Here is a 27,754-nt window from a genome sequence, read left to right on the forward strand (position 1 = left end):
GGTTTTTATCCAAGTAACGGTCTCAAGTGGCAGTGGGAGCGGTGTAGGTTGAATATTAGGAAACACTGTTTTAATGGGAGGGTGATGAAGCACTGGAATGGGTTCCCTAGGGAGGCGGTGGAATCTCCTTCCTTAGAGGTTTTTAAGGTCAGGCTGGGATGATGTAAGGTTATGCTGGATGATTTAGTTAGCTTGAAATAGCCCTGGCTGAGATGATTTAGTTGGGGATGGGTCCTGCTTTGAGCAGGGGGTTGGACTAGATGACCTCCTCAGGTCCCTTCCAACCCCCATGTTCCAAGAGTCTATGATTAGCTAATTGTGTCATCTGGTATAGGTTTCACACCACATTCAGTAGTTCTGCAATTTGATATTTGAGTTCTTTCAGAACTCTTGAGTGAATATCATCTGGTCCTGGTGACTTTTACTGTTTAATTTATCAGTTTGGACTAAAACCTTTGTGGCCAGTTAAGACCAAGAGTGCAGTCTGGGAGCCAGTTTAACTGATGAGCCCCCAACAATTCAGGTGGGCAGGCCGCTGCTCTGGGGGTGACACAGCCAGGCTCTCCAAGTCCTGTTATCACCCAGCATGACAGAAAAACTGACCAGAAGCTGTTTCTAACACTTATATTCAGGGTCATGAACACAAACCCTCGGCAATACATGTATAAGTCTTTCCAAAAAGTAATGAGAGACCAGAACCACTGGTCTGTGTTTCAGCAAAGAGTAGAGCTGAGATGCAGGAAATGGGAGTGCAATAGTAGTTTATGTAATTTATGCCCATCATCTCTTACATGAGTGTGGCTGAAGTAACTTGCGTGCACACACCTAGACATTAGTGCAACACCAGTGTTAGCAGTATTCACCCATTTGTGATGAAAACACCTCCTCCACCCAGCTGAAGTAACTGTCTGTGTTAGCTTGTAACTTGCCTGATGTCTACAGACTCTTGCATGGGAAAAAGATGCAGGTCCTGGGAGGATGAAGCGAAGCCAGAAGGATGATCAAACTCTCTGGATTCCATCAACACTGGCCAGTTAAAGCACTTCAGCTTCTCTTGAAGGAATTCTTGGGGGTCAGAGTGTATCATGGGGGCATTTGGTAAGAGAAAGTTAATTAAGCCTTTTTTCTGATTGAATTTATACACACAAATCTGGAGTATAATGAAGCAATGAAACACATTTATAAGTAGCTTGAATGCAGGACACACAAATACCATTTTCACCATGCACTTACCCACATGTGATGATACAAAGGGCCAGACTCGGAAAGTGGAACATCAGAAAATGAGTCTGTGAAGGTCACTATTGTAAAATGACATAGTGCTCTGGTAGGCTGTGGAACTCACAGTCAAATCTAATTACAGCAGTGAGGATTATTTTAAAAATAAGTTTTGGAAGGGCTCTAAATCTTCTGGAATTAAGCCACAAATAATGTCTAAACCGTCTAGCAATGCCTATTTTCCTATCGATGCTGTACTTGCTGATATTCCTTGAGCTCCTGCAAGTCACTATACCTGCACAGAGAGCAGAAAGATGTCTCATTAAACATCATCTAGTCTCCTTTTCTTTTTCCTTTCAGGAGGAAAGTTGAAAACTCCTCCGACCTTCCCAGTACATGATGTCAGCTGTCAATGACACCAAATCCAACTCTGCAGTGTTCCTTCTCACCGGGATACCTGGCTTGGAAGATGTCCATCTCTGGATCTCTATCCCCTTCTGCTTCATGTATGTTATTTCAATAGTAGGAAATTCAGTCATTCTGTTCATTATAAAAACAGATTCAAGCCTCCATGAGCCCATGTACATTTTCCTTTCCATGTTGGCTGTCACAGACCTTGGGGTATTGATAGCCACCATGCCGACGATACTGGGCATATACTTGTTTAACTTTACGGAAATCAGCCTCGATGTCTGTTTAGCCCAGCTGTTCTTCATCCCCTTGCTTCAATGCACTGAATCCTGCATACTCTTGTTGGTGGCCTTTGACCGCTTCATTGCTATCTGTAACCCACTGAGATATGCCTCCATCTTAACACTGCCAAGAATAGCCAAGATGGGACTGGTGGCTGTGCTTAGATCGGTGGTCATAATATTCCCACTTCCCTTTCTCCTGAAACGATTCCGATACTGTCGAGCCAATGTCCTTTCCCATTCCTACTGCCTCTTCCAGGAGGTCATGAAGATGGCTTGTTCAGACTTCACAATCAACAATATCTATGGCTTGTTTGCTAAACTCTTAACGATGGAGTTGGACTTGCTGCTCATCTTCCTCTCTTATGTGATGATCCTCAAAACAGTGCTTAGTGTCGTGTCCCACGCAGAGTACCTCAGGGCCCTGAACACCTGCGTCTCCCACCTCTGCACCGTTCTGCTCTTCTACACACCAGACATCAGCCTGTCTGTGATACACAGATTTGGGACTAGCTCTTCCCCTTTGCTTCATATTATCCTGAGCTACATCTCCCTGCTTTTCCCACCTCTGATGAACCCAATCATGTACAGCGTGAAAAGCAAACACCTTCGTGTGAGGATAATCAGGCTCTTCATCAAGGAAAAGTTCAGTTCATCACCCAGCTCCAGCACTGGTGACATGGGAGATGAAAAATATGGGCTTCCTATTCCATCCTGCACCCTTACATCTGAGACAACATGAGCTACTGATCTCCTTACTGTGGAGAGAGGTTTTCACATGGTCCAAGGCCTGGAGCAATGGGAGAGGGGCTGCTGAGGGAGGGCAGGGCACTGGGGGAAGGAGATCAAGGCAGGCAGCAGCATTTAAAATGTGACTGTGTTCGTGGAGAGCCAGGGAGCCAGTAGGATGTTGGCCCACAAAGAGCCATTTTGGTGGATGCTCTACCTCAGAATTCCTCTCGATACTGACAATAAAGAGAAGGGATGTGGATGCTGTTTCCCATTACACCTGGCCTGTCCCTGTCCCATCTCTGGCTAAACATCCCCAGGCCATAAAAAAAAGCTGCAGAGCTGTTCTGCTGTCCAGGCCCTTCCTGAGTGCTCTGGGTGCTGCTTGATCCATGGGGGCTGCATCAGCTGTGGATGGGGCGATTCAAGGGGCACAGACAGCCACCCTTCCCCTACGCCCTCCAGCTAATTTTGCCTGTGTTATGTCAGAAACCTGATTAAGGCCAGAGCCCCAGGAGAAACCATTTAGGCAGCCCCCTCCTCTGCACACAGCACACCTGCTCAGCCCACTCCCCACCGAGGCAGGGCAGAGCTGCATGTGTGAGTGAGAGTCTGACACAGCCGTCTGGGCAAAAGACCCAGGCCAGGTTCCCAGCCTGGCCCCTCCATCTGTGCTTCTTGAGCTGCTTGCAAAGGGGTGGAAACGATCCTCAGCTCCCCCACAGAGGCCCAGCTACCTACTATCCCAGCCCAGCCTGTTCAGTGTCGAGTGACCATCTTTTCAAAAGGCAAAAGCAGGACACATGCAGGAGCCCCGTACCCACTGCCTCTCTACTTCCCCCTTAAGGCCCCACCTGCTACTCTTCCTCTTCCCATGATGATTCCTCCCCCTGCCCCATCTCTTCCCCCAACACCCCCTCCCTGGTCCTCCTCACTGGTGAAGGCTTCACACCCTCTCCAGACCAGAAGCCAGAGCTGGGCCATGGTGAGAGTTGCCCAGGGAGCCAGAACCACCGTGAGGAGCCCCAGATCCTCCACCTGACCTGGCCAGGGACTGGGGTCCCAAGAGAAGCCACCAACCTCTCTCCTCGTCCCCCCCCCCGAATGCAGAACCCAACGAATGTGGAGAGTCTGGGGTTCCCCACAGCAGCCTGGGCTCCTGGGACAGCTCTTACTATGGCCTGGCTTCACCCTGCCGAGGAGATAGAGCCTTGGGGGGAGGGGAGGAGCAGGGGGCAGGGACTCGGGGGACGGGGAGGAGCAGGGGGCAGGGACTCGGGGGACGAGGAGGTGCGGGGGGCAGGGACTCGGGGGATGGGGAGGAGCAGAGGGCAGGGACTCGGGGGATGGGGAGGAGCAGAGGGCAGGGACTCGGGGGAAGGGGAGGAGCAGAGGGAAGGGACTCAGGGAACGGGAAGGAGCAGGGAGCAGGGACTCAGGAGAGGGGGTGGAGCAGGGGGCAGGGACTCGGGGGACGAGAAGGAGCGGGGGGCAGGGACTCAGCAGAAGGGGAGGAGTGGGGGGCAGGGACTCAGGAGAGGGGGAGGAGCAGGGGGCAGGGACTCAGGAGAGGGGGAGGAGCGGGGGGCAGGGACTTTGGTTGCATCAAGCCTGACCAATGCTGATCCCAGCAAGCACGGTGATGGGGGGTTCCTGAGTGAAGGAGGTGGATAGGAGAGTTTGTGTTTTGGAGAAGATTGGATTAATGAAACACCACAAAGGGGGCTTGTTTTAAGTATTCCTGGCTGAGTGTCATGGATGCCTTAGGTCACAAGGGGGCACTCTGGAGTGGCACCCACGTGCAGGGACTTGGGCAGAGTGGACTGTGCTCTTGAAAGCTTTTACCTCCCAGTCGGCGTGCAGCTCAGCCCCCAGGCTGCTCTAAAATCTGCTGCAGCCAGGAAGCGAACAGGCCAGCGAATCAAGCCACTGTAACTGGGTCCTTGCCATCCACATGCTCTACAGCAAAGGGCTGGCTTAGCAGAGACCCCAGCTGGGCCTGTCACTGCGCAGATGGCTGGAAGGCTGGTCCTGTGGTCTGGGCACTGCTCTGTGACTTTAGAAAGCTCGCTATGATACCTTGGCCATGTGTGACCATGGGGAATCCATTGGCTGTCTCTGAGCCTCTGCACAGGTCTATAATAGGCGTCGGGAAGATAAATACATTCTAGATGCTCAGATAAGAACAGCCGTCAGACCAAAGGTCCATCTAGCCCAGTATCTGTCTACAGACAGTGGCCAATGCCCAGGGTGCCAGAGGGAGTGAAGCTAACAGGCAATGATCAAGTGATCTCTCTCCTGCCATCCATCTCCATCCTCTGATGAACAGAGGCTAGGGACACCATTCCTTACCCATCCTGGCTCATAGCCATTTATGGACTTAACCACTATGAATTTATCCAGTTCCCTTTTAAACGGTGTTATAGTCCTAGTGTTCACAACCTCCTCAGGTAAGGAGTTCCAAAAGTTGACTGTGTGCTGCGTGAAGAAAAACTTCCTTTTATTTGTTTTAAACCTGCTGCCTATAAATTTCATTTGGTGACCCCTAGTTCTTGTATTATGGGAATAAGTAAATAACTTTTCCTTATCCACTTTCTCCACATCACTCATGACTTTATATACCTATAACATATATACCCTTAGTCTCCTCTTTTCCAAGCTGAAGAGTCCTAGCCTCTTTAATCTTTCCTCATATGGGACCCTCTCCAAACCCCTAATCATTTTAGTTGCCCTTTTCTGAATCTTTTCTAGTGCCAGTATATCTTTTTTGAGGTGACGAGACCACATCTGTACACAGTATTCGAGATGTGGGCGTAGCAAGGATTTATATGAGGGCAATAATATATTCTCAGTCTTATTCTCTATGATCTTTTTAATGATTCCTAACATCCTCTTTGCTTTTTTGACTGCCTCTGCACACTTCATGGACATCTTCAGAGAACTATCCACGATGATGCCAAGATCTTTTTCTTGATTTGTTGTAGCTAAATTAGCCCTTGTCATATTGTATATATAGTTGGGGTTATTTTTTCCAGTATTCATTACTCTACATTTATCCACATTAAATTTCATTTGCTATTTTGTTGCCCAATCACTTAGTTTTTTGAGATCTTTTTGAAGTTCTTCACAGTCTGCTTTTGTCTTAACTATCTTGAAAAGTTTAGTATCATCTGCAAACTTTGCCACCTCGCTGTTTACTCCTTTCTCCAGACCATTTTTGAATAATTGAAAAGGATTGGTCTTAGGACTGACCCTTGGGGAACACCATTAGTTACCCCTCTCCATTCTGAGAATTTACCATTAATTTCTACTCTTTGTTCCCTGTCTTTTAACCCATTCTCAATCCATGAAAGGACCTTCCCTTTTATCCCGTGACACCTTAATTTACGTAAGAGCCTTTGGTGAAGGACCTTGCAAAAACTTTCTAGAAATCTAAGTACACTATGTCTACTGGATCCCCCTTGTCCACATATTTGTTGACCCCTTCAAAGAACTCTAATAGATTAGTAAGACACAATTTCCCTTTACAGAAACCATGTTGACTATTGCTCAACAGTTTATGTTTTTCTATGGGTCTGACAATTTTATTCTTAACTATTGTTTCGACTAATTTGCCCGGTACCAACATTAGACTTACCGGTCTGTAATTGCCAGGATCACCTCTAGAGCCTTTTTTAAATATTAGGGTTACATTAGCTAATTTCCAGTCATTGGATACAGAAGCCGATTTAAAGGACAGGTTACAAACCTTAGTTAATAGTTCTGCAACTTCACATTTGAGTTCTTTCAGAACTCTTGGATGAATGCCATCTGGACTTGTTAATGCTGAGTTTATCAATTAATTCCAAAACCTCCTCTAGTGACACTTCAATCTGTGACAGTTCCTCAGATTTGTCACCTACAAAAGCCTGCTCAGGTTTGGGAATCTCCCTAACATCCTCAGCCGTGAAGACTGAAGCAAAGAATCCATTTCTTTTCTCCGCAATGACTTCATCATCTTTAAGAACTCCTTTTGTATCTCAATCATCAAGGAGCCCCACTGGTTGTTTAACAGGCTTCCTGCTTCTGATGTACTTAAAAACATTTCATTATTACTTTTGGAGTTTTTGGCTAGCCGTTCTTCAAACTCCTCTTTGGCTTTTCTTATTACACTCTTGCACTTAATTTGGCAATGTTTATGCTCCTTTCTATTTGGCTCACTAGGATTTGACTTCAGAAATTTGCCAAGAGAGGTTGTGAAGGCCAGAAGTGTAACTGGATCCAAAAAGAAATCAGATAGATGCATAGAGGCTAAGTCCATAAATAGCTATTAGCTGGGATGTTCAGGGACGCAGCCCCATGCTCCTAGTGTCTCTAAACCTTTGACTGCCAGAAGCTGGGTGCAGATGACAGGGGAAGGATCACTCAATGGATGCCCTGTTTTCTTCTTTTCCTCTGAAGCATCTGCACTGTCCACTGTCAAAAGACCAGAAACTGGGCTAAATGACCATTAATCTGAAACAATATGGCCATTCTTATGTTCTTAAACTGTTCCACTGATGGATGAACTGCTGCAGACAAGCCTTCTCCAGGGGATCTCTCTGTTATAGAGCTGGCATAGACACCATGGCAGAGGTCCAAGGCCTGCTGAGTGTGGGAGGCTGATGTGGATGAGTGCTGCCCCCTAGGAGTGAGGTCCTGTAGCAGGAGTCACAGAGGTCTATGGTTCCAGCTAAAGACGGGCTGAAAAACAAAATTCCCCCAACAATTTTTTGACCCAAACAAAATGCTTCCTTTTCAGTCATAATGCTGCCCAGCTGCAGCTGCTTGCATCCCCAAGAGAAACTGGAGGCTTTTCATCTGCCTATTCCTCATAATGTAAATTAAGGTTGCACTGACCGAGTCTATGGCTGCACTCTGGAAACACAAATGTCTAAACCTCCCAGCCAGTCTATGGCTGGGGTATTGTACCATTCTGATACTCTAACCAGCCTTCCCATCTCTGTGCAGCCCCCTCCACCCTGTACAAAGCCCCTTCAGCAGGTCCTGTGGGCAATGGCTAGTGTGACAGGCCCTAGTAGCACAACTCTGAAGAACCTGTGCTAGCAGGGAGCTGGAGAGTGTCCTAGAGCAGTTGTGGAGGAAAAGAGACTGTGGGTGGGTGGGTCTAGCTACCAGTGGATCTCTGAGATCTGTGCCTATCTTGGGGGATCCCAGGGTCCTGGGTTCCCCTTTTCATTCCACAGGGAGAATTCTAGGACTGGAAGGGACTGCAAGAGTTCATCTAGTCCAGATCTCTGAGCTCGTGGCAGAACTAAGTACTAGCTAGACCATTCCTGACAGGGATTTATCTAACATGCTATATAATCTCCAATCATGGAGATTCCACTACCTCCCTGGGCCATAAAGATCCAGGGAAAATCTCCATGTAGGGAGCTTTGTGGAATCTCCCATCCCTGGCCTGCACCCAGGGTTTGTAATGCAGGAAAAGGGGCTGCTGGGGAGAAATCTGGTCCTATATTATTAGTTATTTATTATTACACCCCTACCCCGATATAACGCTGTCCTGGGAAGCCAAAATTCTTACTGCATTGTAGGTGAAAGTGCATTATATCAAACTTGCTTTGATCCACCGGAATGCACAGCCCCATCCCCCTGGAGCACTGCTTTACCGCGTTTTATCCAAATTCGTGATATATAGGGTCGCGTTATATTGGGGTAGAGATGTAATTATTATTATTAGTAGTAGTAGTAATATATTTTATTTCAGCCAGATCACAGCTCTGAGAGCATCATCGTTACCACTCAGCCACTCCCAAGGTAGCCATATGATTAATCAAAACCAAACAAACAGTGATGACAAGCCCAGATTCCAGGAACCGAGCCTGCAGCAGATTTTGTGCTGCAGTCCAGTTGGGCAGCATCATCACACGTCCCCTGTGAGTTGGCCTCCTGCAGTTTGCTGTTGGCCATGACAGGGTTAAAGCTGGTGTACACTAAGCGAAGCAGGTGAGGTTTCCTGATCACCAAATGGCCCCAAGGGAATGTGCAAACATGCTTCATAAAGGCAGTTCCCTCCCTGTCTGAACAGATACTGCCTGCTGCCTGTGCTACCTCTCCAAAGACTCCTTGTCCTTTATGGTGAAGACCTCTGGTGTCAGCTACTCCATGACTAGCAGGAATTAGGTACGTTGGCAGATTTCATGATCCTTAAAATGCAAAGTGAAGGGGAAAGACAGTTCTGTGCCGTGGCAGAGCACTCAGCTGGGCTGTCGGGGTCACTCAGTGATGGGGCTGGACGGCAGACAGCACTGAGAAGCTAGGTAGCTCCCCTGCATCTGCCCATGCTCCATGGTGGGTCATTCAAGCTACACAGAAACTTGATAGTCCAAACGAGCTCGGAATGTTAAAACCCCAATACCCCATGTCAGGATTTCTCAGGGGCTCCCATTTCTAGAGGTGTCATGTGCTCTGGGCCTGATCCTTCTGGGGCTGAGCAAGACGAGACCGCACGGCATGTCAGTGACTAGTTCCCAAATCGCCTCGGGTTTATTTTCTTCTGGAAATTTAATCAGCAAATGCATTTTCAAAGGTCTTATTCTCTGGCTTAATTGTGTACGCAGGAGTTCAAAACTGTGTTGCTCTGTGGTAATAGATGGGATGAGGAATATTTCTGTTTTCTGACTGGCTGCTGCTCTAGCCTTTCTGCCTTGTAGAGACCGCTCAGAGTTCCAGGGCTACCGTTATCTCTCCCCCCTCTCTGGTGTCCAAGTGCCCGATGACAGGCCCCGTAGCCTTCCCTCTCCTGGGGTGGAATCTCTCTATTCTACCACCCCCAGCCTGGGCCCGGAGTACCGCACACTGAGGGTCACCTGTGATTGCTGAGCTTGTCCAAGTGGGTTCGGCACCTGTGGTTCTTCCCTCTAGGAGTCTGTGAGTAGTGCTGAGATGAGTGGCCAGCCAGCCTTCTGGAACCAAAATATTGTTTAATCTGAACAGCAGGAATAAAGTGTAATCTGGGAGAATATGGAGGTTTTCAAACAACAGTCTGTGCATGTCTCTGAGCCCAAGCCTTCCCACTCTGACGGGGACCCAGGCAGGTCGAAGGCCTTATGACTTCCCCAGCATTGTCTGTGTGTGTCAGTCTGAAGAGATTCTCACAACAGCTACTCCACCTCTGGACGGATTCCCAGTGCTGGCAAAACAAGCTGTGTGATGTGGCTAGAGGCCAGAAATAGGCTCTTTGCAGCTTGTAGCTCTGGTGTTGTCTCTCAGTCTCCCTGGGGTCGTTACTGAGCGATGGCTTTTATTGAGTTGTTGCTTCCCTTCCTGCTTGTTTTTCAGCAGCCTGGTGTTAAATTAAGAACAGCCAGACTGGTTTCACCCAATACAGCCATAATATAAAAATTCCAATAGTGAACCCAATAGAGCTATATAAGAAACATCCCAAGAACCGGGTTTGACACACACATTCATTATGGCAGTTCAGCTCCATGTCTGTCCCAATACCATTCCCATTTGCCATGGATTTTATGAATACAGGTCAGAGGCAGTCAGAGAGTAATAGACTACTTTCATGTGGGAAATGATGTTCCACTTGCTTTTGACTTTTAAATGCACTTCCTGAAAACCCTCATTGTGCCTGAATAACAGCGCCAGACAAAAAGGTTGGGGGCCACTGTACTAGAGAGTGAGAGCCCAGGGAATGAATATTTTCTATACTGATCCCAGTGCCTGTTACCACTCCAGATACAGGCTGCAGACTGACAGAACAGAACCTGAGGAGAACCAGTTAGTTATTAACCCAGAGACAGAGGAGCTACTAGACTTTTGTTGCTGACAAGCAACTGAATGAGGGCTGAGACGCTGGGATCTTTTCAGTTTCAGGAGAAATACAGATGACATACATGTAACCCTCCTGCCAGATGTAGCCGGCAGCAACCAGAGCCAGTTTCAATATCTAGGGGTTTCTCTTCAATAATACAACAAAGAGGATCAAGCCGTCACCCAATAACCAGGGAAAGTTATACACCACTCCTGGGCACCTCTGAGAGGCAATACTTCCCTAGCGCAAGCACAGAGTCCAAGTGTAGAAAAGAAACTTTTAATAAAAGGCGAGAAGTCTCCCAACATTAATTAGGGAAAATGCCACAACAGGATTCATAATCTAAAAATTGTGAGCAGGGCACGTCTTCTGTCTCATGCTCTTGAGTTCTACAACCCAAAGTTCCTTTACTCTGCCCCCATCCTACTCACGGTGGTTGTCCTTGGTCAGTGAGGCCCTGGGGTTCAGAGGTGCATGTGTGTGATTTCACCTCCCACTTTCCATCTGATCACCTGCTGTGGTTGGCCACCCCCGCCAGCCATGGGTCCTCTCTGCTGACTGCCCCACTAGTCACTTGCTCCACCCTGGTCGATTGACTGTCAGTTACATTCTGCTGCGACCTGCCTTGTGACCTCTGTGATTGACAATTCTTCATGACTGTCAGCTTGTAGAAGGCTGGGCAGAAATGCTTTTCCACCACCCGTGATTTCAGCTCTCATTTAAACACTTACAATAAAAAAGGCTCCCAAAGGAGTCTATTCAGCTCTATCTTTGAATGATGGGCCGGAAGCAGGTCCTCTTGGAAATAGTGACCATAATACAATAGCATTCAACATCCCTGTGGGGGGAAGAACACGTCAACAGCCCAACACTGTGGCATTTAATTTCAAAAGGGGGAACTATGCAAAAATGAGAGGGTTAGTTAAATAAAAGTTAAAAGGAACATTGACTAAAGTGAAATCCCTGCAAGTTGCATGGGCCCTTTTTAAAGATACCATAATAGAGGCACAACTTCAATGTATACCCCAAATTAAGAAACACAGTAAAAGAACTAAAAAAGAGCTTAACAACCATGTAAAAGAAGCAGTGAGAGATAAAAAGACTTCCTTTAAAAAGTAGAAGTCAAATCCTAAACAAACAAAATGGCAAATGAAATGTGATGTGGATAAATGTAAAGTAATGAACATTGGAAAAAATAACCCCAACTATATATAGAATATGATGGGGGCTAATTTAGCTACAATGAGTCAGGAAAAAGATCTTGGCGTCATCGTGGCTAGTTCTCTGAAGATGTCCACGCAGTGTGAAGAGGTGGTCAAAAAAGCAAACAGGATCTTAGCAATCATTAAAATGGGATAGAGAATAAGACTGAGAATATATTATTGCCCTTATATAAATCCATGGTACACCCACATCACGAATACTGTGTACAGATGTGATCTCCTCACCTCAAAAAAGATATACTGGCACTAGAAAAGGTTCAGAAAAGGGCAACTAAAATGATTAGGGGTTTGGAGAGGGTCCCATAAGAGGAAAGATTAAAGAGGCTAGGACTCTTCAGCTTGGAAAAGAGGAGACTAAGAAGGGATATGATAGAGGTGTATAAAATCATGAGTGATGTGGAGAAAGTGGATAAGGAAAAGTTACTTACTTATTCCCATAATACAAGAACTAGGGATTACCAAATGAAATTAATAGGTAGCAGGTTTAAAACAAATAAAAGGAAGTTCTTCTTCAAACAGCGCACAGTCAGCTTGTGGATCTCCTTACCTGAGGAGGCTGTGAAGGCTGGGACTATAACAATGTTTAAAAGGGAACTGGATAAATTCATGGTGGCTAAGTCCATAAATGGCTATTAGCCAGAAAGGGTAAGAAATGGTGTTCCTAGCCTCTGTTCATCAGAGGATGGAGATGGATGGCAGGAGAGAGATCACTTGATCATTGCCTGTTAGCTTCACTCCGTCTGGAGCACCTGACATTGGCCACTGTCGATAGACAGATACTGGGCTAGATGGACCTTCGGTCTGACCCGTACGGCTGTTCTCATGTTCTTATGTTAGGAACAGATTAAACCATACCCGGGACCCTTAAAGAGAGCCCACATCTCCTGCCTGGGATACCTGTCCCCACCCCTCTTACCTTGACAGGGCTCTGGCATTTGAGCCCCTGGCTTAATGAGATACTTTCAGCTGAAGGTAACCCCCTCATTTCGGACAGGTTGAACACACTTTTGCTCCGCTTTATTCATATAATGAAGACAAAAACGTTAATAACAGTATTTCACTATCCCCGCTTTCAGTACTAAGCAGCCAAAGTTGAACACTTTGAGGAACACCTCTTTATCTACTGATATCAAGGGAGAGGAGGTGTGTTCATATAAATAGAGTTTGCTCCTCAAGTCTCCCCCCCTTCCAGGTAGCTGTCAGAGAAAAGTTCATTCAGACCCTATTTACATATGCTACTTTTTAAGTCCCACCTGAGAAATCTTCTCTGAAAGAAGATTCGTTATGCCAAAACTTTTCATTGTAATGCAAATATTACAAACCAAACTTTCATGAGATGCATGTGTATTGAAAGCCAGCAGCAGAGTCATTTGAATCTCTACAGGAAGGAGCAGTGGAAACTTTACTACTTAATGGCTTATGCTTTAGAAAGTATATCAGAAGTACTCCACAAACTGTTTGTTATGGGTTTGTGCTATTAACTCTTTCTTCTGTGAACAGCTATATGATACTCTCCCCAGAAGCTGCTTCTAACACTTACATTCAGAGTCATAACACAGTCCCACTGCAATACCTGTGCAAGACATTCAAAAAAGTCATGAGAGACCAGAATCGCTAGTCTGTGTTTCAGCAAATAGAGCTGAGGTGCAGGAAAGTGTAATATTGGTTGTATGTAATTTACTGTCATCACCTCTTACACAAGAGTGGCTGAAATAACTTGCACATTCAGTTCGATATTAGTGCAAATCTAGCATTTACACTATTTACTCATTTGTGACACCAACCTCTCCCCTGCCCAGCTGAAGTAACTGTCTGTGTTAGATTGTAACTTGCCAGATATCTACAGACCATTGCATGGGGAGAGGATTTAGGTCCTGTGAGGATGAAAAGAAGCCTGTGGATTATAAAACTCTCTGGATTCATTCAACTTTGGGCAGGCAAAAAACTTCAGTTTCTCTTGAAGGGATTCTTGGGGGTCAGAGTGTATCATCTGGGGCATTTGGTAAAGGAAAGTTAATAGAGCTCGGTTCTGATTGAATGTACACATGTAAATCTAAAGTGATGCTGTTGAAGTCACTGTTATTGAATTAAGCACCTAGTCCTAAGAATTTATCCGCAAAAACCTGCAAAGGGGCACCGGCATCATTTAAACTCTCAGGAGAGGAGAAAATTATGTGTGTGTTTGTGTGAAGGTGTGTGTGCGTGTGCATGTGTAATGAGGCTGTCATAAACAGACAGTTAAGGGTTAATTCCTCTTTTACCTGTAAAGGGTTAATAAGTTACATAGCCTAGCTGACACCTGACCAGAGGAACCAATGAAGGGACAAGATGTTTTCAAAGAGGGAGGAGGGAAATCAGTCTTTGGTCTGTTCAGAAAAGTTTGCGCTGGCGTGAAGGATCCAGGAATCAGCCATCTAACATTTCTTAAAAGTAGTGAGTGTTTAGAGAAGCAATGTATTAGATTATGTGTATTTTCTTTTGTGACTTGTTTTGCATAGAGGGAGAATCAAATGGGGTTTCTTTGTGTAACTAAGGTTTTGCCCAGAGGAACATCCTCTGTGTTTTGAATCTGTTGTCCGTGAAAGTAGCTTGCATGCTAATCTCACAGAGATATTCCTTTCACCCTTTTCCTTTAATTAAAAGTCTTCTTTTAAAGAACCTGATTGATTTTTCCTTGTTTTAAGATCCAAGGGTTTTTTGGATCTGGGCTCACCAGGAATTGGTGGGAGGTGAATCAGTCTCAATCCTGCCAGGAAAAGGGGGATAAAGACTGGGGAAATATTTGGAGGGAAGATAGAGTTTCCAAATTATTCTCTCAAAAATGTTTGTTTAAACTAGTTGGTGGTGGCAGCTACTATATCTAAGCTGATAAATAAGCTATGGGGTTATCTCATGTAGGTCCCCATATCTTTACCCTAAAGTTCAGAGTGGGAGTGACACCTTGACAGAGGCAATGAAACACATTTATAAATAGCTTGAATGTAGGACACATAAATACCATTTTCACCACGCACGTGTGTCATGGTATAAATCCCCACTCTGAACCTTAGCGTCCAAAAGGTGGGGTACCAGCATAAATCCCCCTAAGCTTAATTACCAGCTTAGATCTTGTAGTGCTGCCACCAACCAGGACTTGCAGTGCCTGGTAAACTCTGGTCCCCCCAAAACCTTCTCAGAGGACCCCAAGCCCCAGACCCCCTGGATCTTGCACAAGGAAAGTAAACCCTTTCGTCCACCGTTGCCTCTCCCAAGCTTTCCCTCCCTGGGTTACCCTGGAAGATCACTGTGATTCAAACTCCTTGAATCTAAAAACAGAGAGGAGTGCACCTTGCCCCCTCCTCTTTCCCCCTCCCCAAGAGGTAATACAGATTCAAGCTCCGTGAATCTAAAACAGAGGGATTCTACCTTCCCCCCTCCCTTCTCTCTCCCTATCTCCCACCAGTTCCCTGGTGAGTACAGACTCAATTCTCTTGAGCCTCAACAAGGGGAAAAAAATTAATCAAGTCTTAGAAAGAAAACTTCTCATAAAAAGAAAGAAAAAAGTAAAAGTTGTCTCTGTAATTTAGATAGTAAATGTTACAGGGTTTTTCAACTTATAGACACTAGAGAGGAACCTTCCCCCCAGCACAAATACACATTAAAATCATTCCAGCAAAATACACATTTGCAAATAAAGAAAACAATCAAAAAGACTAAACCACCTTTGTACTTATCCTCACTATTTGAATAGAAAATTAGAGAGCCTGTAGGTACGACTGGTTAACCTCAGAATCCAGAGAGAACAACAGACAAAGAAAACACACAAACAAAGACTTCCCTCCACTGAGATTTGAAAGTATCTTGTCTTCTGATTGGTCTTCTGGTCAGGTGGTCCAGGTTCACTGCTTGTAACCGTTTACAGGTAAAAGACATTAACCCTTAACTATCTGTTTATGACAACTTGCCATGCATTTACCCACATGCCATGGTACAAAGGGCCAGAGTCAGAAATGGAGGGCCAGAAAATGTGTGTGTATGAGGATCACATTTCTAAAATCACACAGTGCTCAAATAGGCTGTGGAACTCACAGTCAAAAGATATCACAGGGGCCAAGAGCTTAGCAGAATTCAAAGAATGATGGGCTCTTTATATGGGTAACCAGAAATTCCAGTTACAGTAGTGAGACTTTAGAAAAAAAAAGTCTTGTAAGGGCTCTAAACCTTACTGATTTACATCACAAAATATGTCTACTAGTGGGTGCCAATGAAAACTTTTCCCTGGGAACAGTTTATCTCAGAGCTGCCTATTGCAGGGTTTCTTCCACCTTCCATGGAAACATCTGGAGCTGGCCATTGAATACTGGGCTAGATGCAGTGCAGGTCTGATCCAGTCTGGCCATGCCTATGTTCCTTTTGTTGCTGCAAATCCAAGACTATATATTTGCTGATCTTCCTTCAACTCCTAGGAGTCTCTAGATTTCCACTGAGAGCAGAAAGATGTCTTGTTAAATATCATCTAGTCTCCTGTTCTTTTTCCTTTTAGGAAGGAGAGTTCAAAACGCCTGGGACCTGCCCAGTACATTATGTCAGCTGTCAATGACACCAAATCCAACTCTGCAGTGTTCCTGCTCACTGGGATACCTGGGCAGGAAGACGTCCATCTCTGGATCTCTATCCCCTTCTGCTTAATGTATGTTATCTCAATAGTAGGAAATTCAGTCATCCTGTTCATTATAAAAACAGATCCTAGCCTCCATGAGCCCATGTACATTTTCCTTTCCATGTTGGCCGTCACAGACCTTGGCTTATCGATAACCACCATGCCAACAATACTGGGCATATACTTGTTTAACTCTAGGGAGATCAGCCTTGATGCCTGTTTTGCCCAGCTGTTCTTCATCCACTCACTGTCATTCACTGAATCCTCCATTCTCTTGTTGATGGCCTTTGACCGCTTTGTTGCCATCTGTAACCCACTGAGATACGCTTCCATCTTAACTCGTCCAAGAATAGCCAAGATGGGACTGATGTTTGTGTTAAGAGGGTTTATCCTAACATTCCCACTCCCCTTTCTCTTGAAGCGGTTCCAATACTGTCGAGCCAATGTCCTCTCCCATTCCTACTGCCTTAACCAGGAGGTCATGAAGATCGCTTGTTCAGATATCACAGTCAACAGCCTGTATGGTTTGTTTATTACACTCTTAATGGTGGGGTTGGATTCGCTGTTCATATTCCTCTCTTATGTGAGGATCCTCAAAACAGTGCTGAAAGTTGCATCCCCCACAGAATGCCTGAGGGCCCTGAACACCAGCGTCTCCCACCTCTGTGCTGTTCTCCTCTTTTACACACCAAAGATCAGCTTGTCTGTGTTACACAGATTCGGGAAGGGCTCTCCTCCATTGCTTCAGATTCTCCTGGGCTACGTCTACCTGCTGGTCCCGCCTCTGATGAATCCAATTGTGTACAGCATGAAAAGCAAACACCTTCGTGTGAGGATAATCAGGTTGTTTGTCAAGCGATGGGTCAGTTCATTACCCGGGTCCAGCGCTGGTTACATGGCAGATGAAAACCAGGGGACATCTATTCCATCCTGGACCCTTACATTCGAGATGACATAAGCTATTGATCTCCACTTTGGAGAGAGAGGTTCAGGCAGGATCTAAGGCCTGGAATAATGGGATAGGGGCTGCTCCTGCTTCCTGATGAGGGAGAACAGTGCACTTGGGGAAGATGACCAAGGCAGACAGCAACATTTACAAAATTACTATGTTCCTGCAGAGACTGGGGGAATGGTGGGGTATTGGCCAATAAAGAGCTGTATCGACGGTTGGAGCAGTCTTGATACAGTCAATAAGGAGACGGGCTGTGGATGTTGTTTTGCACTATAACTGGCCCATCCTTGGCCCATCTCTGCTTAAAAATCCAGGGGCCATGAAAAAAGCTGCAATGCTGTTGTGCTCTCACAGTCTTTCCCCTTCCTGAGCGCTCTGGGTGCTGCGTGATCCATGGGTGTTGCACCAACTTTGGCCAGGCACTATTCAAGGGGCATGGACACCCACCCTTCCCCTACCCCCTTAGCCAACTCCTAATGACTGAATCATGTAAGAGACATGATTAACACCAGTACCCCAGGAGAAGACATTCACACAGCCCCAAGAGCAGCCCCCAGCCTCTAATTCTGCCCCCCCCAGGATGCATCCCCTTAGGGAAATTGTAGAATTTGAGGCTCCCCACTGAGGCCTGGGCTCCCAGGGCAGCTCTCACCACAGCCCAGATCTGGCCTGGCCAGAGGGCAGAACCTCAGGGGTAGTGGAGGAGCAAGGGAAGGGCCCACTAGAAAGTGATGGGGACAGGGTTCAGGGTGTCAGGGGAAGAGATTGGGCAGCGGGTGCAGCAAGCCTGAACCAACACTGACCCCAGCCAGAAGGGTGGTGGGTGGCTCTTGAATAAAGGAGAATGGTGGGACTAGAGGTTAGTAGACCTTGTGTTTTGGAGAAGACTGAATAAATGCGACCCCACAAAGGGGGCTCTTGTTTTAAGTATCCCAGGCTGAGATTCAGTTATTGCAAGGATATTAGAGGAAAGGACAGGGCACCTGCAGGGCTACCTCAGATCACACGGAGTCACTCTGGTGTGACCCCTGTGTGCATGGACTGGGCTAGAATTTTCCACGCTCTTGGAAGCCGTTACCACTGCGTGGAATTCCACCCAACACCCAAGCTGCTCTAAACTCTGCTGAGGCAAGGGGAGAATAGGCCAGTGAATCAAACTTCTGTAACTGGCTCCTTGCCATCCCCGCTCGCTGAGTCCAGCTGGGCCTGTCACCACTCACATGGCTGGAATGCTGCCTGTGATCTGTGCATTGCTCTGTGACTCAACAGAGCTGGGTTTGATTCCTTTCCCCTATGTGGCTATGCGCTATTGGCTGTCTCTGAGCCTCTGCACAGGTGGGGAATAACCTTGCCCTGTCTCACAGCAGTGATGGGAAGATATATACATTCAATGTGCTCAGATTCTCTCACTAGGGAGCTACATGGGACTCTAAGATCAGGGTGTGACTACTTCCCATATTCTTCATAGAAATATTGTTAAAAAATGATTATAGCATATCTAGGATGTATTTTACGCAAGATGAATCATGTCAGGTGCCATTGGAAAGATACTGACTATGATTATCCTATTTGTATGCACGTTCCATTTCTGTCTCTTAAGTTAGGAATATTGACTAGGTAACAATTACAAGTGTGTTCACACCTGGAGAACACCCACCAGGTATTATGCAATCAGCCTGGATGGGCCATTAGGAAGAACAATAAGAGTTTCGTATCAGAGGGGTAAGACCAAGGTTTGCCTGCTCTCGTGCTCCAGTCCAGTTAAAAGACTGAGCTGTAGCTTTGTTCTAGTCAAGTTACCTTCCTAGCTTTCAGATAGCATCATTTTTTCACTATTTCTCACCATATTTGAAAAGAGGATAAAAGCAAGAAACATCACCTATCAGTGTGCTTTTATCCGAACAGGCTTAAACTAAAACATTCTCAACCTTGAATTGATTACTCAGACCAGCGATGAGAACGATTAACTAACTGTACATTTATAAATGGCTAGCATAATATCTAACACTTAAGGTAACATGATGAAGTGGGTATTCATTCACCCACGAAAGCTCGTGCTCCAATACGTCTGTTAGGCTATAAGGTACCACAGGACTCTTTGTCGCTTTTTAATAGGAGTTTGAACATGCTAATCTCCCACCTTCCTGAGAAACTTCCTGGGATGCTGTTTTGACACTGCAGCTTCATGTGATCATATCACATGGTATTGGACCCCATCTTGGCCTGCTGATATTGTTCCAAAAATAGAGGGTGGGGCTCAAACTGGGAAAAGAAGCATTCCTGCCCTGTGTAAATCCTATTTAAGGCATGGAATTGAGTTAATCAGGGTCTGTTCTTCACAGAATCCTCACCCAAAATGACTGCTGAAAACACCTAAGACTGATCTGGGGAAGAAAGAACTAGACCCAGGCTAGAAGGTGTCCAGCCTGTGAAAGGAATACCTGGAGTTCTACACTGCAAGCAAGAGCAGTTTGTTTTCAAGAAACTCTGCAACCTGCTTAGAAGGACAGTTAAGGATAGAAATTATTACTTGTAGCCAGTTCCTTTAGTGTATTAAGCTTGGTTTGAGTGTTCATTTTGTTTGCTGCCACTTATAATCACTGAAATCTATCTTTTTGTAGTTAGCAAACTTGTTTATTCTAAAACCCAGTTTGTGGAATTCATAATGGACCAGAGGAGCTGTGTGTATATTCCTCCACATTCAGGGAGGGACTGCTGGACAGTTCTCTGTGCAGTGCATGACAATACAATTTTGGGTTTACACTCTTGATGGGGTGAGTATTTCAGCGCCAGGCAATTCCTGAGCTGAGTCTTGCTGTGCAGAGCTGATCTCAGTGTCTGTGGCTTTCTGCAGCTGGATGTGTCCCTACCCGTGTGTGTGCTGTAGGAGGCTTGAGGGCCTGGCTCAGCAGGACAGTGTAAGAGAGCCCAGGCTGGTGGAACAGGCGGGCTCAGTGATACCCCAGTACATCAGGTGTCATCCCACAGGAGGGAGAGGTCTATCATACAGGGCTATGTCAGGGTTCCAAAGAGCAACACCTCTGACATTTGTCTATAAGAGGTTTCTTACCCTGTAACACGGACACAGCTGAGCACAATGGTGCCTGGGCCCAGGCTCACACAGGTTTCAGCACATGCCGCTTCCTCAAGAAAGGGGCAAACAGATGGGAAGATGCTCTCAGAGACACAGGGAAACTAGGCTGGGTCCCAATAGCTCCTTGGCTTCCCAAAAGAATGTAAACTGGGCCAGTTCTGTTCCTCTATCTCCAGAGCAAAGCCTGTCTAACTTAGCTTGTAGTGAGACGCTAGATGGATGAGTGTACATATGTGATAGCTGCTTGTTATTTTAAAACTATTTTATGTAATACTTTGTGCTGTTTACTAATAAACCTATTTGTTTTAAGGAAGCTGATTGCTCTGGTCACAAACACCCAAAGGGAAGCGTCTGAGATATCCCATCAGACCTACTTGGTGATAAGTATTAGCATAGATGGGGTGTTGTTCCCAGATCCAAGAGTGGGACAATTGTGAGATTCCCTCCAAGACAAGATAGGACCTGGTTTAGAGGATAAAGAAACCATATATTTCAGTGTCAAGATTGATTCCCTACTCTGGCACTCTGAGTGCAGAAGTGGGGGCCCAAAAGGACTTTAAAAAATGAATACAGATCCTCCTGGCTTGGTTAGCAGTTCTGCCACCACCCAAGCGCAAAACCGCTTGGAGAGCTCAGGAAGGCACATTTGGGAATTCCTTCCTGTGGGGTACCCTCAAGCCCTTTCATTCCTCCTCTGGGAAAAGCTGAGAAAAGGGAAAAGAAAAAAAATCGGCTCTTGCTACCAGCTAACTGAAAACCAGGTGCACAGACCTCGTAAAATACAGAAATCCTGACAGAAATCCTTCCTCTTCCCAGGCACAGGACAGTAGCAGAAAAATATGACGTGGAACTTAAAGAGGTAAGAACTCTGCTACATGTTGTGCTGTCACATGTAAAAACCATCCCATCCTTTTGTGGCATCCTCCAAAACTACAGCAGCAGGTGGCTGGGATTTCCATGGGGTAATTCTGCCTAGTTGAAAAGAAATAATAAAAGATCAAGCTCGCTTGACGGTTCTGGGTTCAGGTCAGGATTTATTATTATTTTTCAGTCTTTACCATCGTGCCAGGGATGTGAAGGACACAAAGCAGGACATGATGCGCTTACAGGATAAAATAGGCCTTTGGAGGTATCTGGTGCATTTGGCCACGCTGAAGCTGTGCCCCAGCTGTATGGGCCTGGGGTGGGATGGGTCATAGGAGCTGGCTATACAGGGATCAGTCACTCAGTGCTTAATAATAATACCTAGCACTTGTCATCAGTACATCTCAAAGTGTTTTAAAAGGCAGTCAGTGTTAGCACTCCCATTTTACATATGGGGAAACTGAGGCACAGGGTGATGAAGATACTTGGCCAAGGTCACCCAACAGACCAGGGGCAGAGCCAGGATTAGAACCCAAGTCTTGTTTGATGCTCTGTCTGCTCGATCACACTGCCTCTTTACATGCAGGCACCTCTGGGTGGGATGTTTTTGGCAGCTGTTTAACCACACTTAGAAATTTTGCACATGATTATGAGGCAAGAAGTGAAGCAACTGTCAGGCCAGCATTCTAGCAAGTATCTCAGGAATAACTTTACTGAAGTCAGAGGAGTTGGATGTAATGAGGCGCATAGCAGCTGTTCTCTACCTAGGGCTACCAGTAGCCATCCGGCGGCTAACCTCTGGGATATCCTTACATTGTTTTCCCCATTTGCCTTTGACAGAGAATCCCATTGGACGATGAGCCTGGCTCTGCCATAGCCTCACACCTCATGACACCTTATAAACCTGTGAAAAGTGGGTGCAAATGCTACCAGATTCACAGAGATGCTTTTTACACAGATGTGAATGATGGCATGGGTGCAGGGCCAGTGTGAACAAGCCCCCTCAGTCTTTATTTGGGATCCTCTTTCTCTGGAACCTCTGGACTATCCTCCTGCAGATCTGCTTGGTCTTCACGCTGTACACGATGGGGTTCATCATGGGTGGGACCAGCACATAGACATAGGCCATGAGGACGGGGACGAGGGGAGAGGCACTTTCCTCGAAACGATGGATCATGGAGATGCCAATCATGGGGATGTAAAAGATCAGGACAGCACAGATGCGGGAAACGAAGGTGTTCAGAGCCTTGAGGCACTCCTCCTTGGATGCAATGCTCAACACAGTCGTAATGATCATGACATAGGATAGTACAATGAGCAGCGCATCTAAGCCCATCGTGATGATGACCACAAACAAGCCGTAGATGCTGTTGATCATCCTGTTGGAGCAGGCCAGCTTCATGACATCCTGGTGCAGACAGAAGGAGGGGGAGAGGACATTGGGAAGACAATACCGCAGCCGCCGGAGGAGAATAGGGGTTGGCATTACCATGACCACGCTCCTCGCCATGAGAACCAGCCCTATCCTGGCAACAGTGGCGTTGGTTAAGATTGAGGCATACCTCAGGGGCTTGTGAATGGCCACAAAGCAGTCAAAGGCCATGGCCAGCAACACAGCTGACTCCATGACAGAGAAAGTGTGGATGAAGTACAGCTGGGCGAAGCAAGCATCGGCATTAACCTTCCTGGAATTAAGCAGGAAGATGCTCAGCATTGTGGGCAGCGTGGAAGCTGACAGGCCCAGGTCGGTGAGTGCCAGCATGCTCAGGAAATAGTACATGGGCTGGTGGAGGCTCAGCTCCGCCCGTATAATGAACAGGATGATGCAGTTCCCTAGGACTGCCACAATATACAAGGAGCACAAAGGGATGGCGAGCCAGCCATGTGCTTGTTCCAGCCCTGGGATGCCCATCAGGAGGAATACTGCAGGGCTGGCTGAGGTGTGATTGAAAGCTGCCATGCTGCCGTGCCCGGGTCAGCGACACTGTTCCCTAGAACGAGAAGCAATTTTGTTATTAAAGCCATGATTGGGTGCCACAGAATCTATTCCCAACATAGTACAAATCCTTGAGCCAAACTCTTCCCAGGTGTACCTCCACTGATTCCCAAGCAATTGCTGCAGCAGTGAATTTGGGATTCGCTGTTACTGGAGAGAGAGGGAAAAAAACACCTGTTCCCTTTTAGAAAGGCATCTTGTTTAGCTTTGACTAGCTGCAAGGACCTTGTTGTATGAAGTTGTGCATTCTGTGCATCACTTATGATTTCTCCTGAGGCAGCAAAACCCCACCCTGTCATTGGTTAACTGACTCCATCACTGCTTCATGGGAACAAGAGATCAGAGCTGTGTACTTCTAATGTACTGCAGCTTCAATCAAGTTAATACATCTCTATCGTCTCATTCCAGAGCTCACATACTTTTCACCAGGGGCTGACTCCGGAGGTCCCTGCTCAGGAGAAACTTCCACTGCAATCCATGGGAGTAAGGACTCAGTGACCACCGAGAGAGGGTCTTGGAGCTGGCCCAGTGACACAGATGAGCCTGATCCTTACCCCTGAAAGACTGTTCAGCATTGGTGAATGGGTACTGAGAAGGTACTGAAGATACACTGTGGGTTCAAAGGTAGATGCCAGAAGCTAGGCACCCAAATCTGCATTTAGACACCCAGTTAAATCAGCCCTATTGCTAGTAGCGCAGCACACTCACAGCTCCCAGTGGCTTCCTGGAGTGGACCTGGGGGTATTCTTTGTACTGTTGGCCTGTGGGGAGCAGTTGCTTTTTTCCCTCCCTGCCCCACTACCTCCAGCACACACATATCCACCCCCTTCCCCTCACTCTTTCACAGTCCACGACACCATTCACTCTTTTCAAAGGAAATGAATTTGCATGGAGAACCTGAAACAGCAAGTTCGGCCTTTATTGCAAACTCTTGGTTTTAGTGAGAGCTGCAGATCGGGTCATCCTGGGTGGGCTCAGTTCTCCTCTCACATGCTACGAGCGATCCACTGAAGTCAAAGTAGCTGCACCAATGGACAGGTCCCGCAGCAGTGTTCCAAGACCCTCCTGGGGGCTTTTGGGGACTACACTCCCAGCAGTAGCAGCTTACGCCTTTTTTCACACACTGTAACATCCTGGCTGGCACCAACGTAAGGGAATGGAGTGTCAGAACCTTTGTACTGAAACTACCAGCCCCCTGTAGCCCAGTGGGCCAGCTTGCCTCTGTTACATTCGCTTTGCATTATACAGTACAAGCTTTGTTAGCCTGCACTTTAATATCCAGAAAACTCAGTTAACCGGCATCTGGGGCTGGAGCACTTGCAGGGTCCCAGCACTCAATAACTCCTCCTCCGCCCTCCTACAGTTTCTGAAACACCAGAAATAAGCTCAGGATGAAGGGAGAGGACCTGGGGCAGGGATGTTCGAGGGAAGAGGCAGGGCAGCTGCAGAATACCACGATTGTGGGCCAGGAGCACAGCACTGCAGCTGGCAGCAGGACCAGGTGTGCAGTTCCGTGGCTGTAGGGGGTTTTATCCAGAGCAATATCAGCCAACCATAGAACATGAACTGACACCAGGTTTCGGTCAGAACATCTGACCGCAAGGATGCCATGATAATGGATTGATGTACATGATAATGGGGTGAAATCATAAATACACTAACCTACAGAAGAAGGACATCTTAACATTACAAAATCTAATTTTACGATACTAATTCCCCCCTACTGTTAATCACACCTTCTTGTCAACTATTTGAAATGGGCCACCCACATTACCACTACAAAAGTCATTTTTTCTCCCTTGGTATTCTACTGTTATTTGAATTGTCTCATTAGACTGACTCCCCCTCGACCTGGTAGGGCAACTCCCATCTTTTTGTGTACTATGTATAATATATAAATATACCTGCTACTGTATTTTCACTCCATGCATCTGATGAAGTGGGTTCTAGCCCACAAAAGCTTATGCTCAAATAAATTTTTTAGTCTCTAAAGTGCCACAAGGACTCCTCGTTGCATCCCAGGGCAGCAGGATATAGAGATGTAGACTGCTGTTGTCATCATGAACAGGTCTGACTACCAAAAGGAGGCCTCCAGACAACTCTCCAACACCAAATTCTATAGGCCACTTCCCTCAGATCCCACTGAGGAATACACTAAGAAACTGCACCATCTACTCAGGACACTCCCTACACTAACACTGGAACAAATCAACATACCCTTAGAGCCTCGATCAGGGTTATTCTATCTACTACCCAAGATCCGCAAACCCTGAAATCCTGGACGCCCCATCATCTCGGGCATTGGCACTCTCACTGAAGGACTGTCTGGATATGTGGACTCTCTACTCAGACCCTATGCCATCAGCACTCCCAGCTATCTCCGTGACACCATTGATTTCCTGAGGAAACTACAATGTATTGGTGACCTTCCAGAAAACACCATCCTAGCTACCATGGACGTAGAGGCTCTCTACACGAACATCCCACACACAGACGGAATACAAGCTGTCAGGAACAGTATCCCTGATGATGCCACAGCACAACTGGCTGCTGAGCTCTGTGTCTTTATCCTCACACACAACTATTTCAAATTTGATGACAGTATATGTCTCCAGACCAGTGGCACCGCTATGGGCACCCGCATGGCCCCACAATATGCCAATATTTTTATGGCCGACCTGGAACAACGCTTCCTCGGCTCTCGTCCACTCACGCCCCTTCTCTACCTACGCTACATTGATGACATCTTCATCATCTGGACCCATGGGAAGGAAACTCTGGAAAAATTCCACCACGATTTCAACAGCTTCCACCCCACCATCAACCTAAGCCTGGACCAATCTACATGGGAGGTCCACTTCCTAGACACCACGGTGCAAATAAGTGATGGTCATATTAACACCACCCTATACCGAAAACCTACCAACCGCTATGCCTACCTTCATGCCTCCAGCTTCCATCCCGGGCACATCACACAAACCATTGTCTACAGCCAAGCACTGAGATACAATTGCATCTGCTCTAACCCCTCAGACAGAGACCAACACCTACAAAATCTCCACCAAGCATTCTCAAAACTACAATACCCGCACGAGGGAATAAGGAAACAGATCAACAGAGCCAGACATGTACCCAGAAGCCTCCTACTGCAAGACAAACCTAAGAAAGAAACCAACAGGACTCCACTGGCCATCACATACAGTCCCCAGCTAAAACCCCTCCAACACATCATCAGGGATCTACAACCCATCCTGGACAACGATCCCACACTTTCACACGCCTTGGGTGGCAGGCCAGTCCTCACCCACAGGCAATCTGCCAACCTGAAACATATTCTCACCAGTAACTGCACACCGCACCATAGTAACTCTAGCTCAGGAACCGATCCATGCAACAAACCTCGATGCCAACTCTGCTCAAATATCTACACCAGCAACACCATCACAGGACCTAACCAGATCAGCCATACCATCACTGGTTCATTCACCTGCACGTCCACCAATGTAATATACGCCATCATATGCCAGCAATGCCCCTCTTCTATGTACATTGGCCAAAATGGACAGTCGCTACGGAAAAGGATAAATGGACACAAATCAGATATTAGGAATGGCAATATACAAAAACCTGTAGGAGAACACTTCAACCTCCCTGGCCACACTATGGCAGACCTTAAGGTGGCCATCCTGCAGCAAAAAAACTTCAGGACCAGACTTCAAAGAGAAACTGCTGAGCTTCAGTTCACCTGCAAATTTGACACCATCAGCTCCGGATTAAACAAAGACTGTGAATGGCTTGCCAACTACAAAACCAGTTTCTCCTCCCTTGGTTTTCACACCTCAACTGCTAGAACAGGGCCTCATCCTCCCTGATTGAACTAACCTCATTATCTCTAGCTTGCCTGCATATATGTACCTGCCCCTGGAAATTTCCACTACATGCATCTGATGAAGTGGGTATTCACCCATGAAAGCTCATCCTCCAAATCATCTGTTAGTCTATAAGGTGCCACAGGATTCTTTGCTGCTTTTACAGATCCAGACTAACACGGCTACCCCTCTGATACTTGAATTACATGAATTCAGGATCTGGCTCATTGACACGAGTGGTGCTACACTTGTTTACACCAGCTAAGGATCTGATCCTTGGAGCTCAACAGAACTAGATCAGTTTACACCAGCTGATGATCTGATCCATTGATATCACTGGAGCTAGGCCAATTTACACCGGTTGAGTATCTGGTCCATTGACATCAGTGGTGCTACACGCGGTTACACCAGCTGAGGATCTGGATCGAAACTATTAAACCATAATAAGGGCATCTACATCCTTTAACGTGCTATGTTCTTAGTTGTCAGTTCTCAGTGTTCTTCTCCAATCTCCACTCCTGCAACCTCCTCCATTTGACAAACTGGTTGTGAAAAATTTAAGCTCCCACATAAACATCTGTCCACTTCTAAAGAACTGTCTGGAGAGCTCTGACCTGTGCAGTTAGCTCCCCAATCTCTATGTGTTCTTTTCTGTTTCATTTAATATTTTTCAC

The 27,754-nt window shown here is 46.5% G+C and overlaps 3 protein-coding genes across 3 annotated transcripts; 2 read left to right on the forward strand and 1 right to left on the reverse strand.

Annotated features, from left to right (window-relative positions):
* Positions 1-1,614: 1,614 nt before the first annotated feature.
* LOC127044139 (olfactory receptor 51G2-like) lies at positions 1,615-2,652 on the forward strand. The gene has a single exon (XM_050938655.1). It carries the CDS (start codon positions 1,615-1,617, stop codon positions 2,650-2,652), a length of 1,038 nt encoding a protein of 345 aa, XP_050794612.1.
* A 13,543-nt stretch (positions 2,653-16,195) lies between these two features.
* LOC127044143 (olfactory receptor 51G2-like) lies at positions 16,196-17,263 on the forward strand. Its single transcript, XM_050938669.1, has one exon. It carries the CDS (start codon positions 16,229-16,231, stop codon positions 17,261-17,263), a length of 1,035 nt encoding a protein of 344 aa, XP_050794626.1. The 5' UTR covers positions 16,196-16,228.
* A 4,955-nt stretch (positions 17,264-22,218) lies between these two features.
* Positions 22,219-23,175, reverse strand: LOC127044149 (olfactory receptor 51G2-like). The gene has a single exon (XM_050938683.1). The coding sequence runs from the start codon at positions 23,173-23,175 to the stop codon at positions 22,219-22,221; it is 957 nt and encodes a 318-aa protein (XP_050794640.1).
* Between the last annotated feature and the right edge of the window lie 4,579 nt (positions 23,176-27,754).

This window comes from Gopherus flavomarginatus, chromosome 1, assembly GCF_025201925.1.
Source record: "Gopherus flavomarginatus isolate rGopFla2 chromosome 1, rGopFla2.mat.asm, whole genome shotgun sequence".
NCBI lineage: Eukaryota > Metazoa > Chordata > Testudines > Testudinidae > Gopherus > Gopherus flavomarginatus.

What these genes read in the sequence shown, in the direction of transcription:
- LOC127044139 (XM_050938655.1), top strand. Translation starts at nt 1,615, where the DNA reads ATGATGTCAGCTGTCAATGACACCAAATCCAACTCTGCAGTGTTCCTT.
- LOC127044143 (XM_050938669.1), top strand. Translation starts at nt 16,229, where the DNA reads ATGTCAGCTGTCAATGACACCAAATCCAACTCTGCAGTGTTCCTGCTC.
- LOC127044149 (XM_050938683.1), bottom strand. Translation starts at nt 23,175, where the DNA reads ATGGCAGCTTTCAATCACACCTCAGCCAGCCCTGCAGTATTCCTCCTG.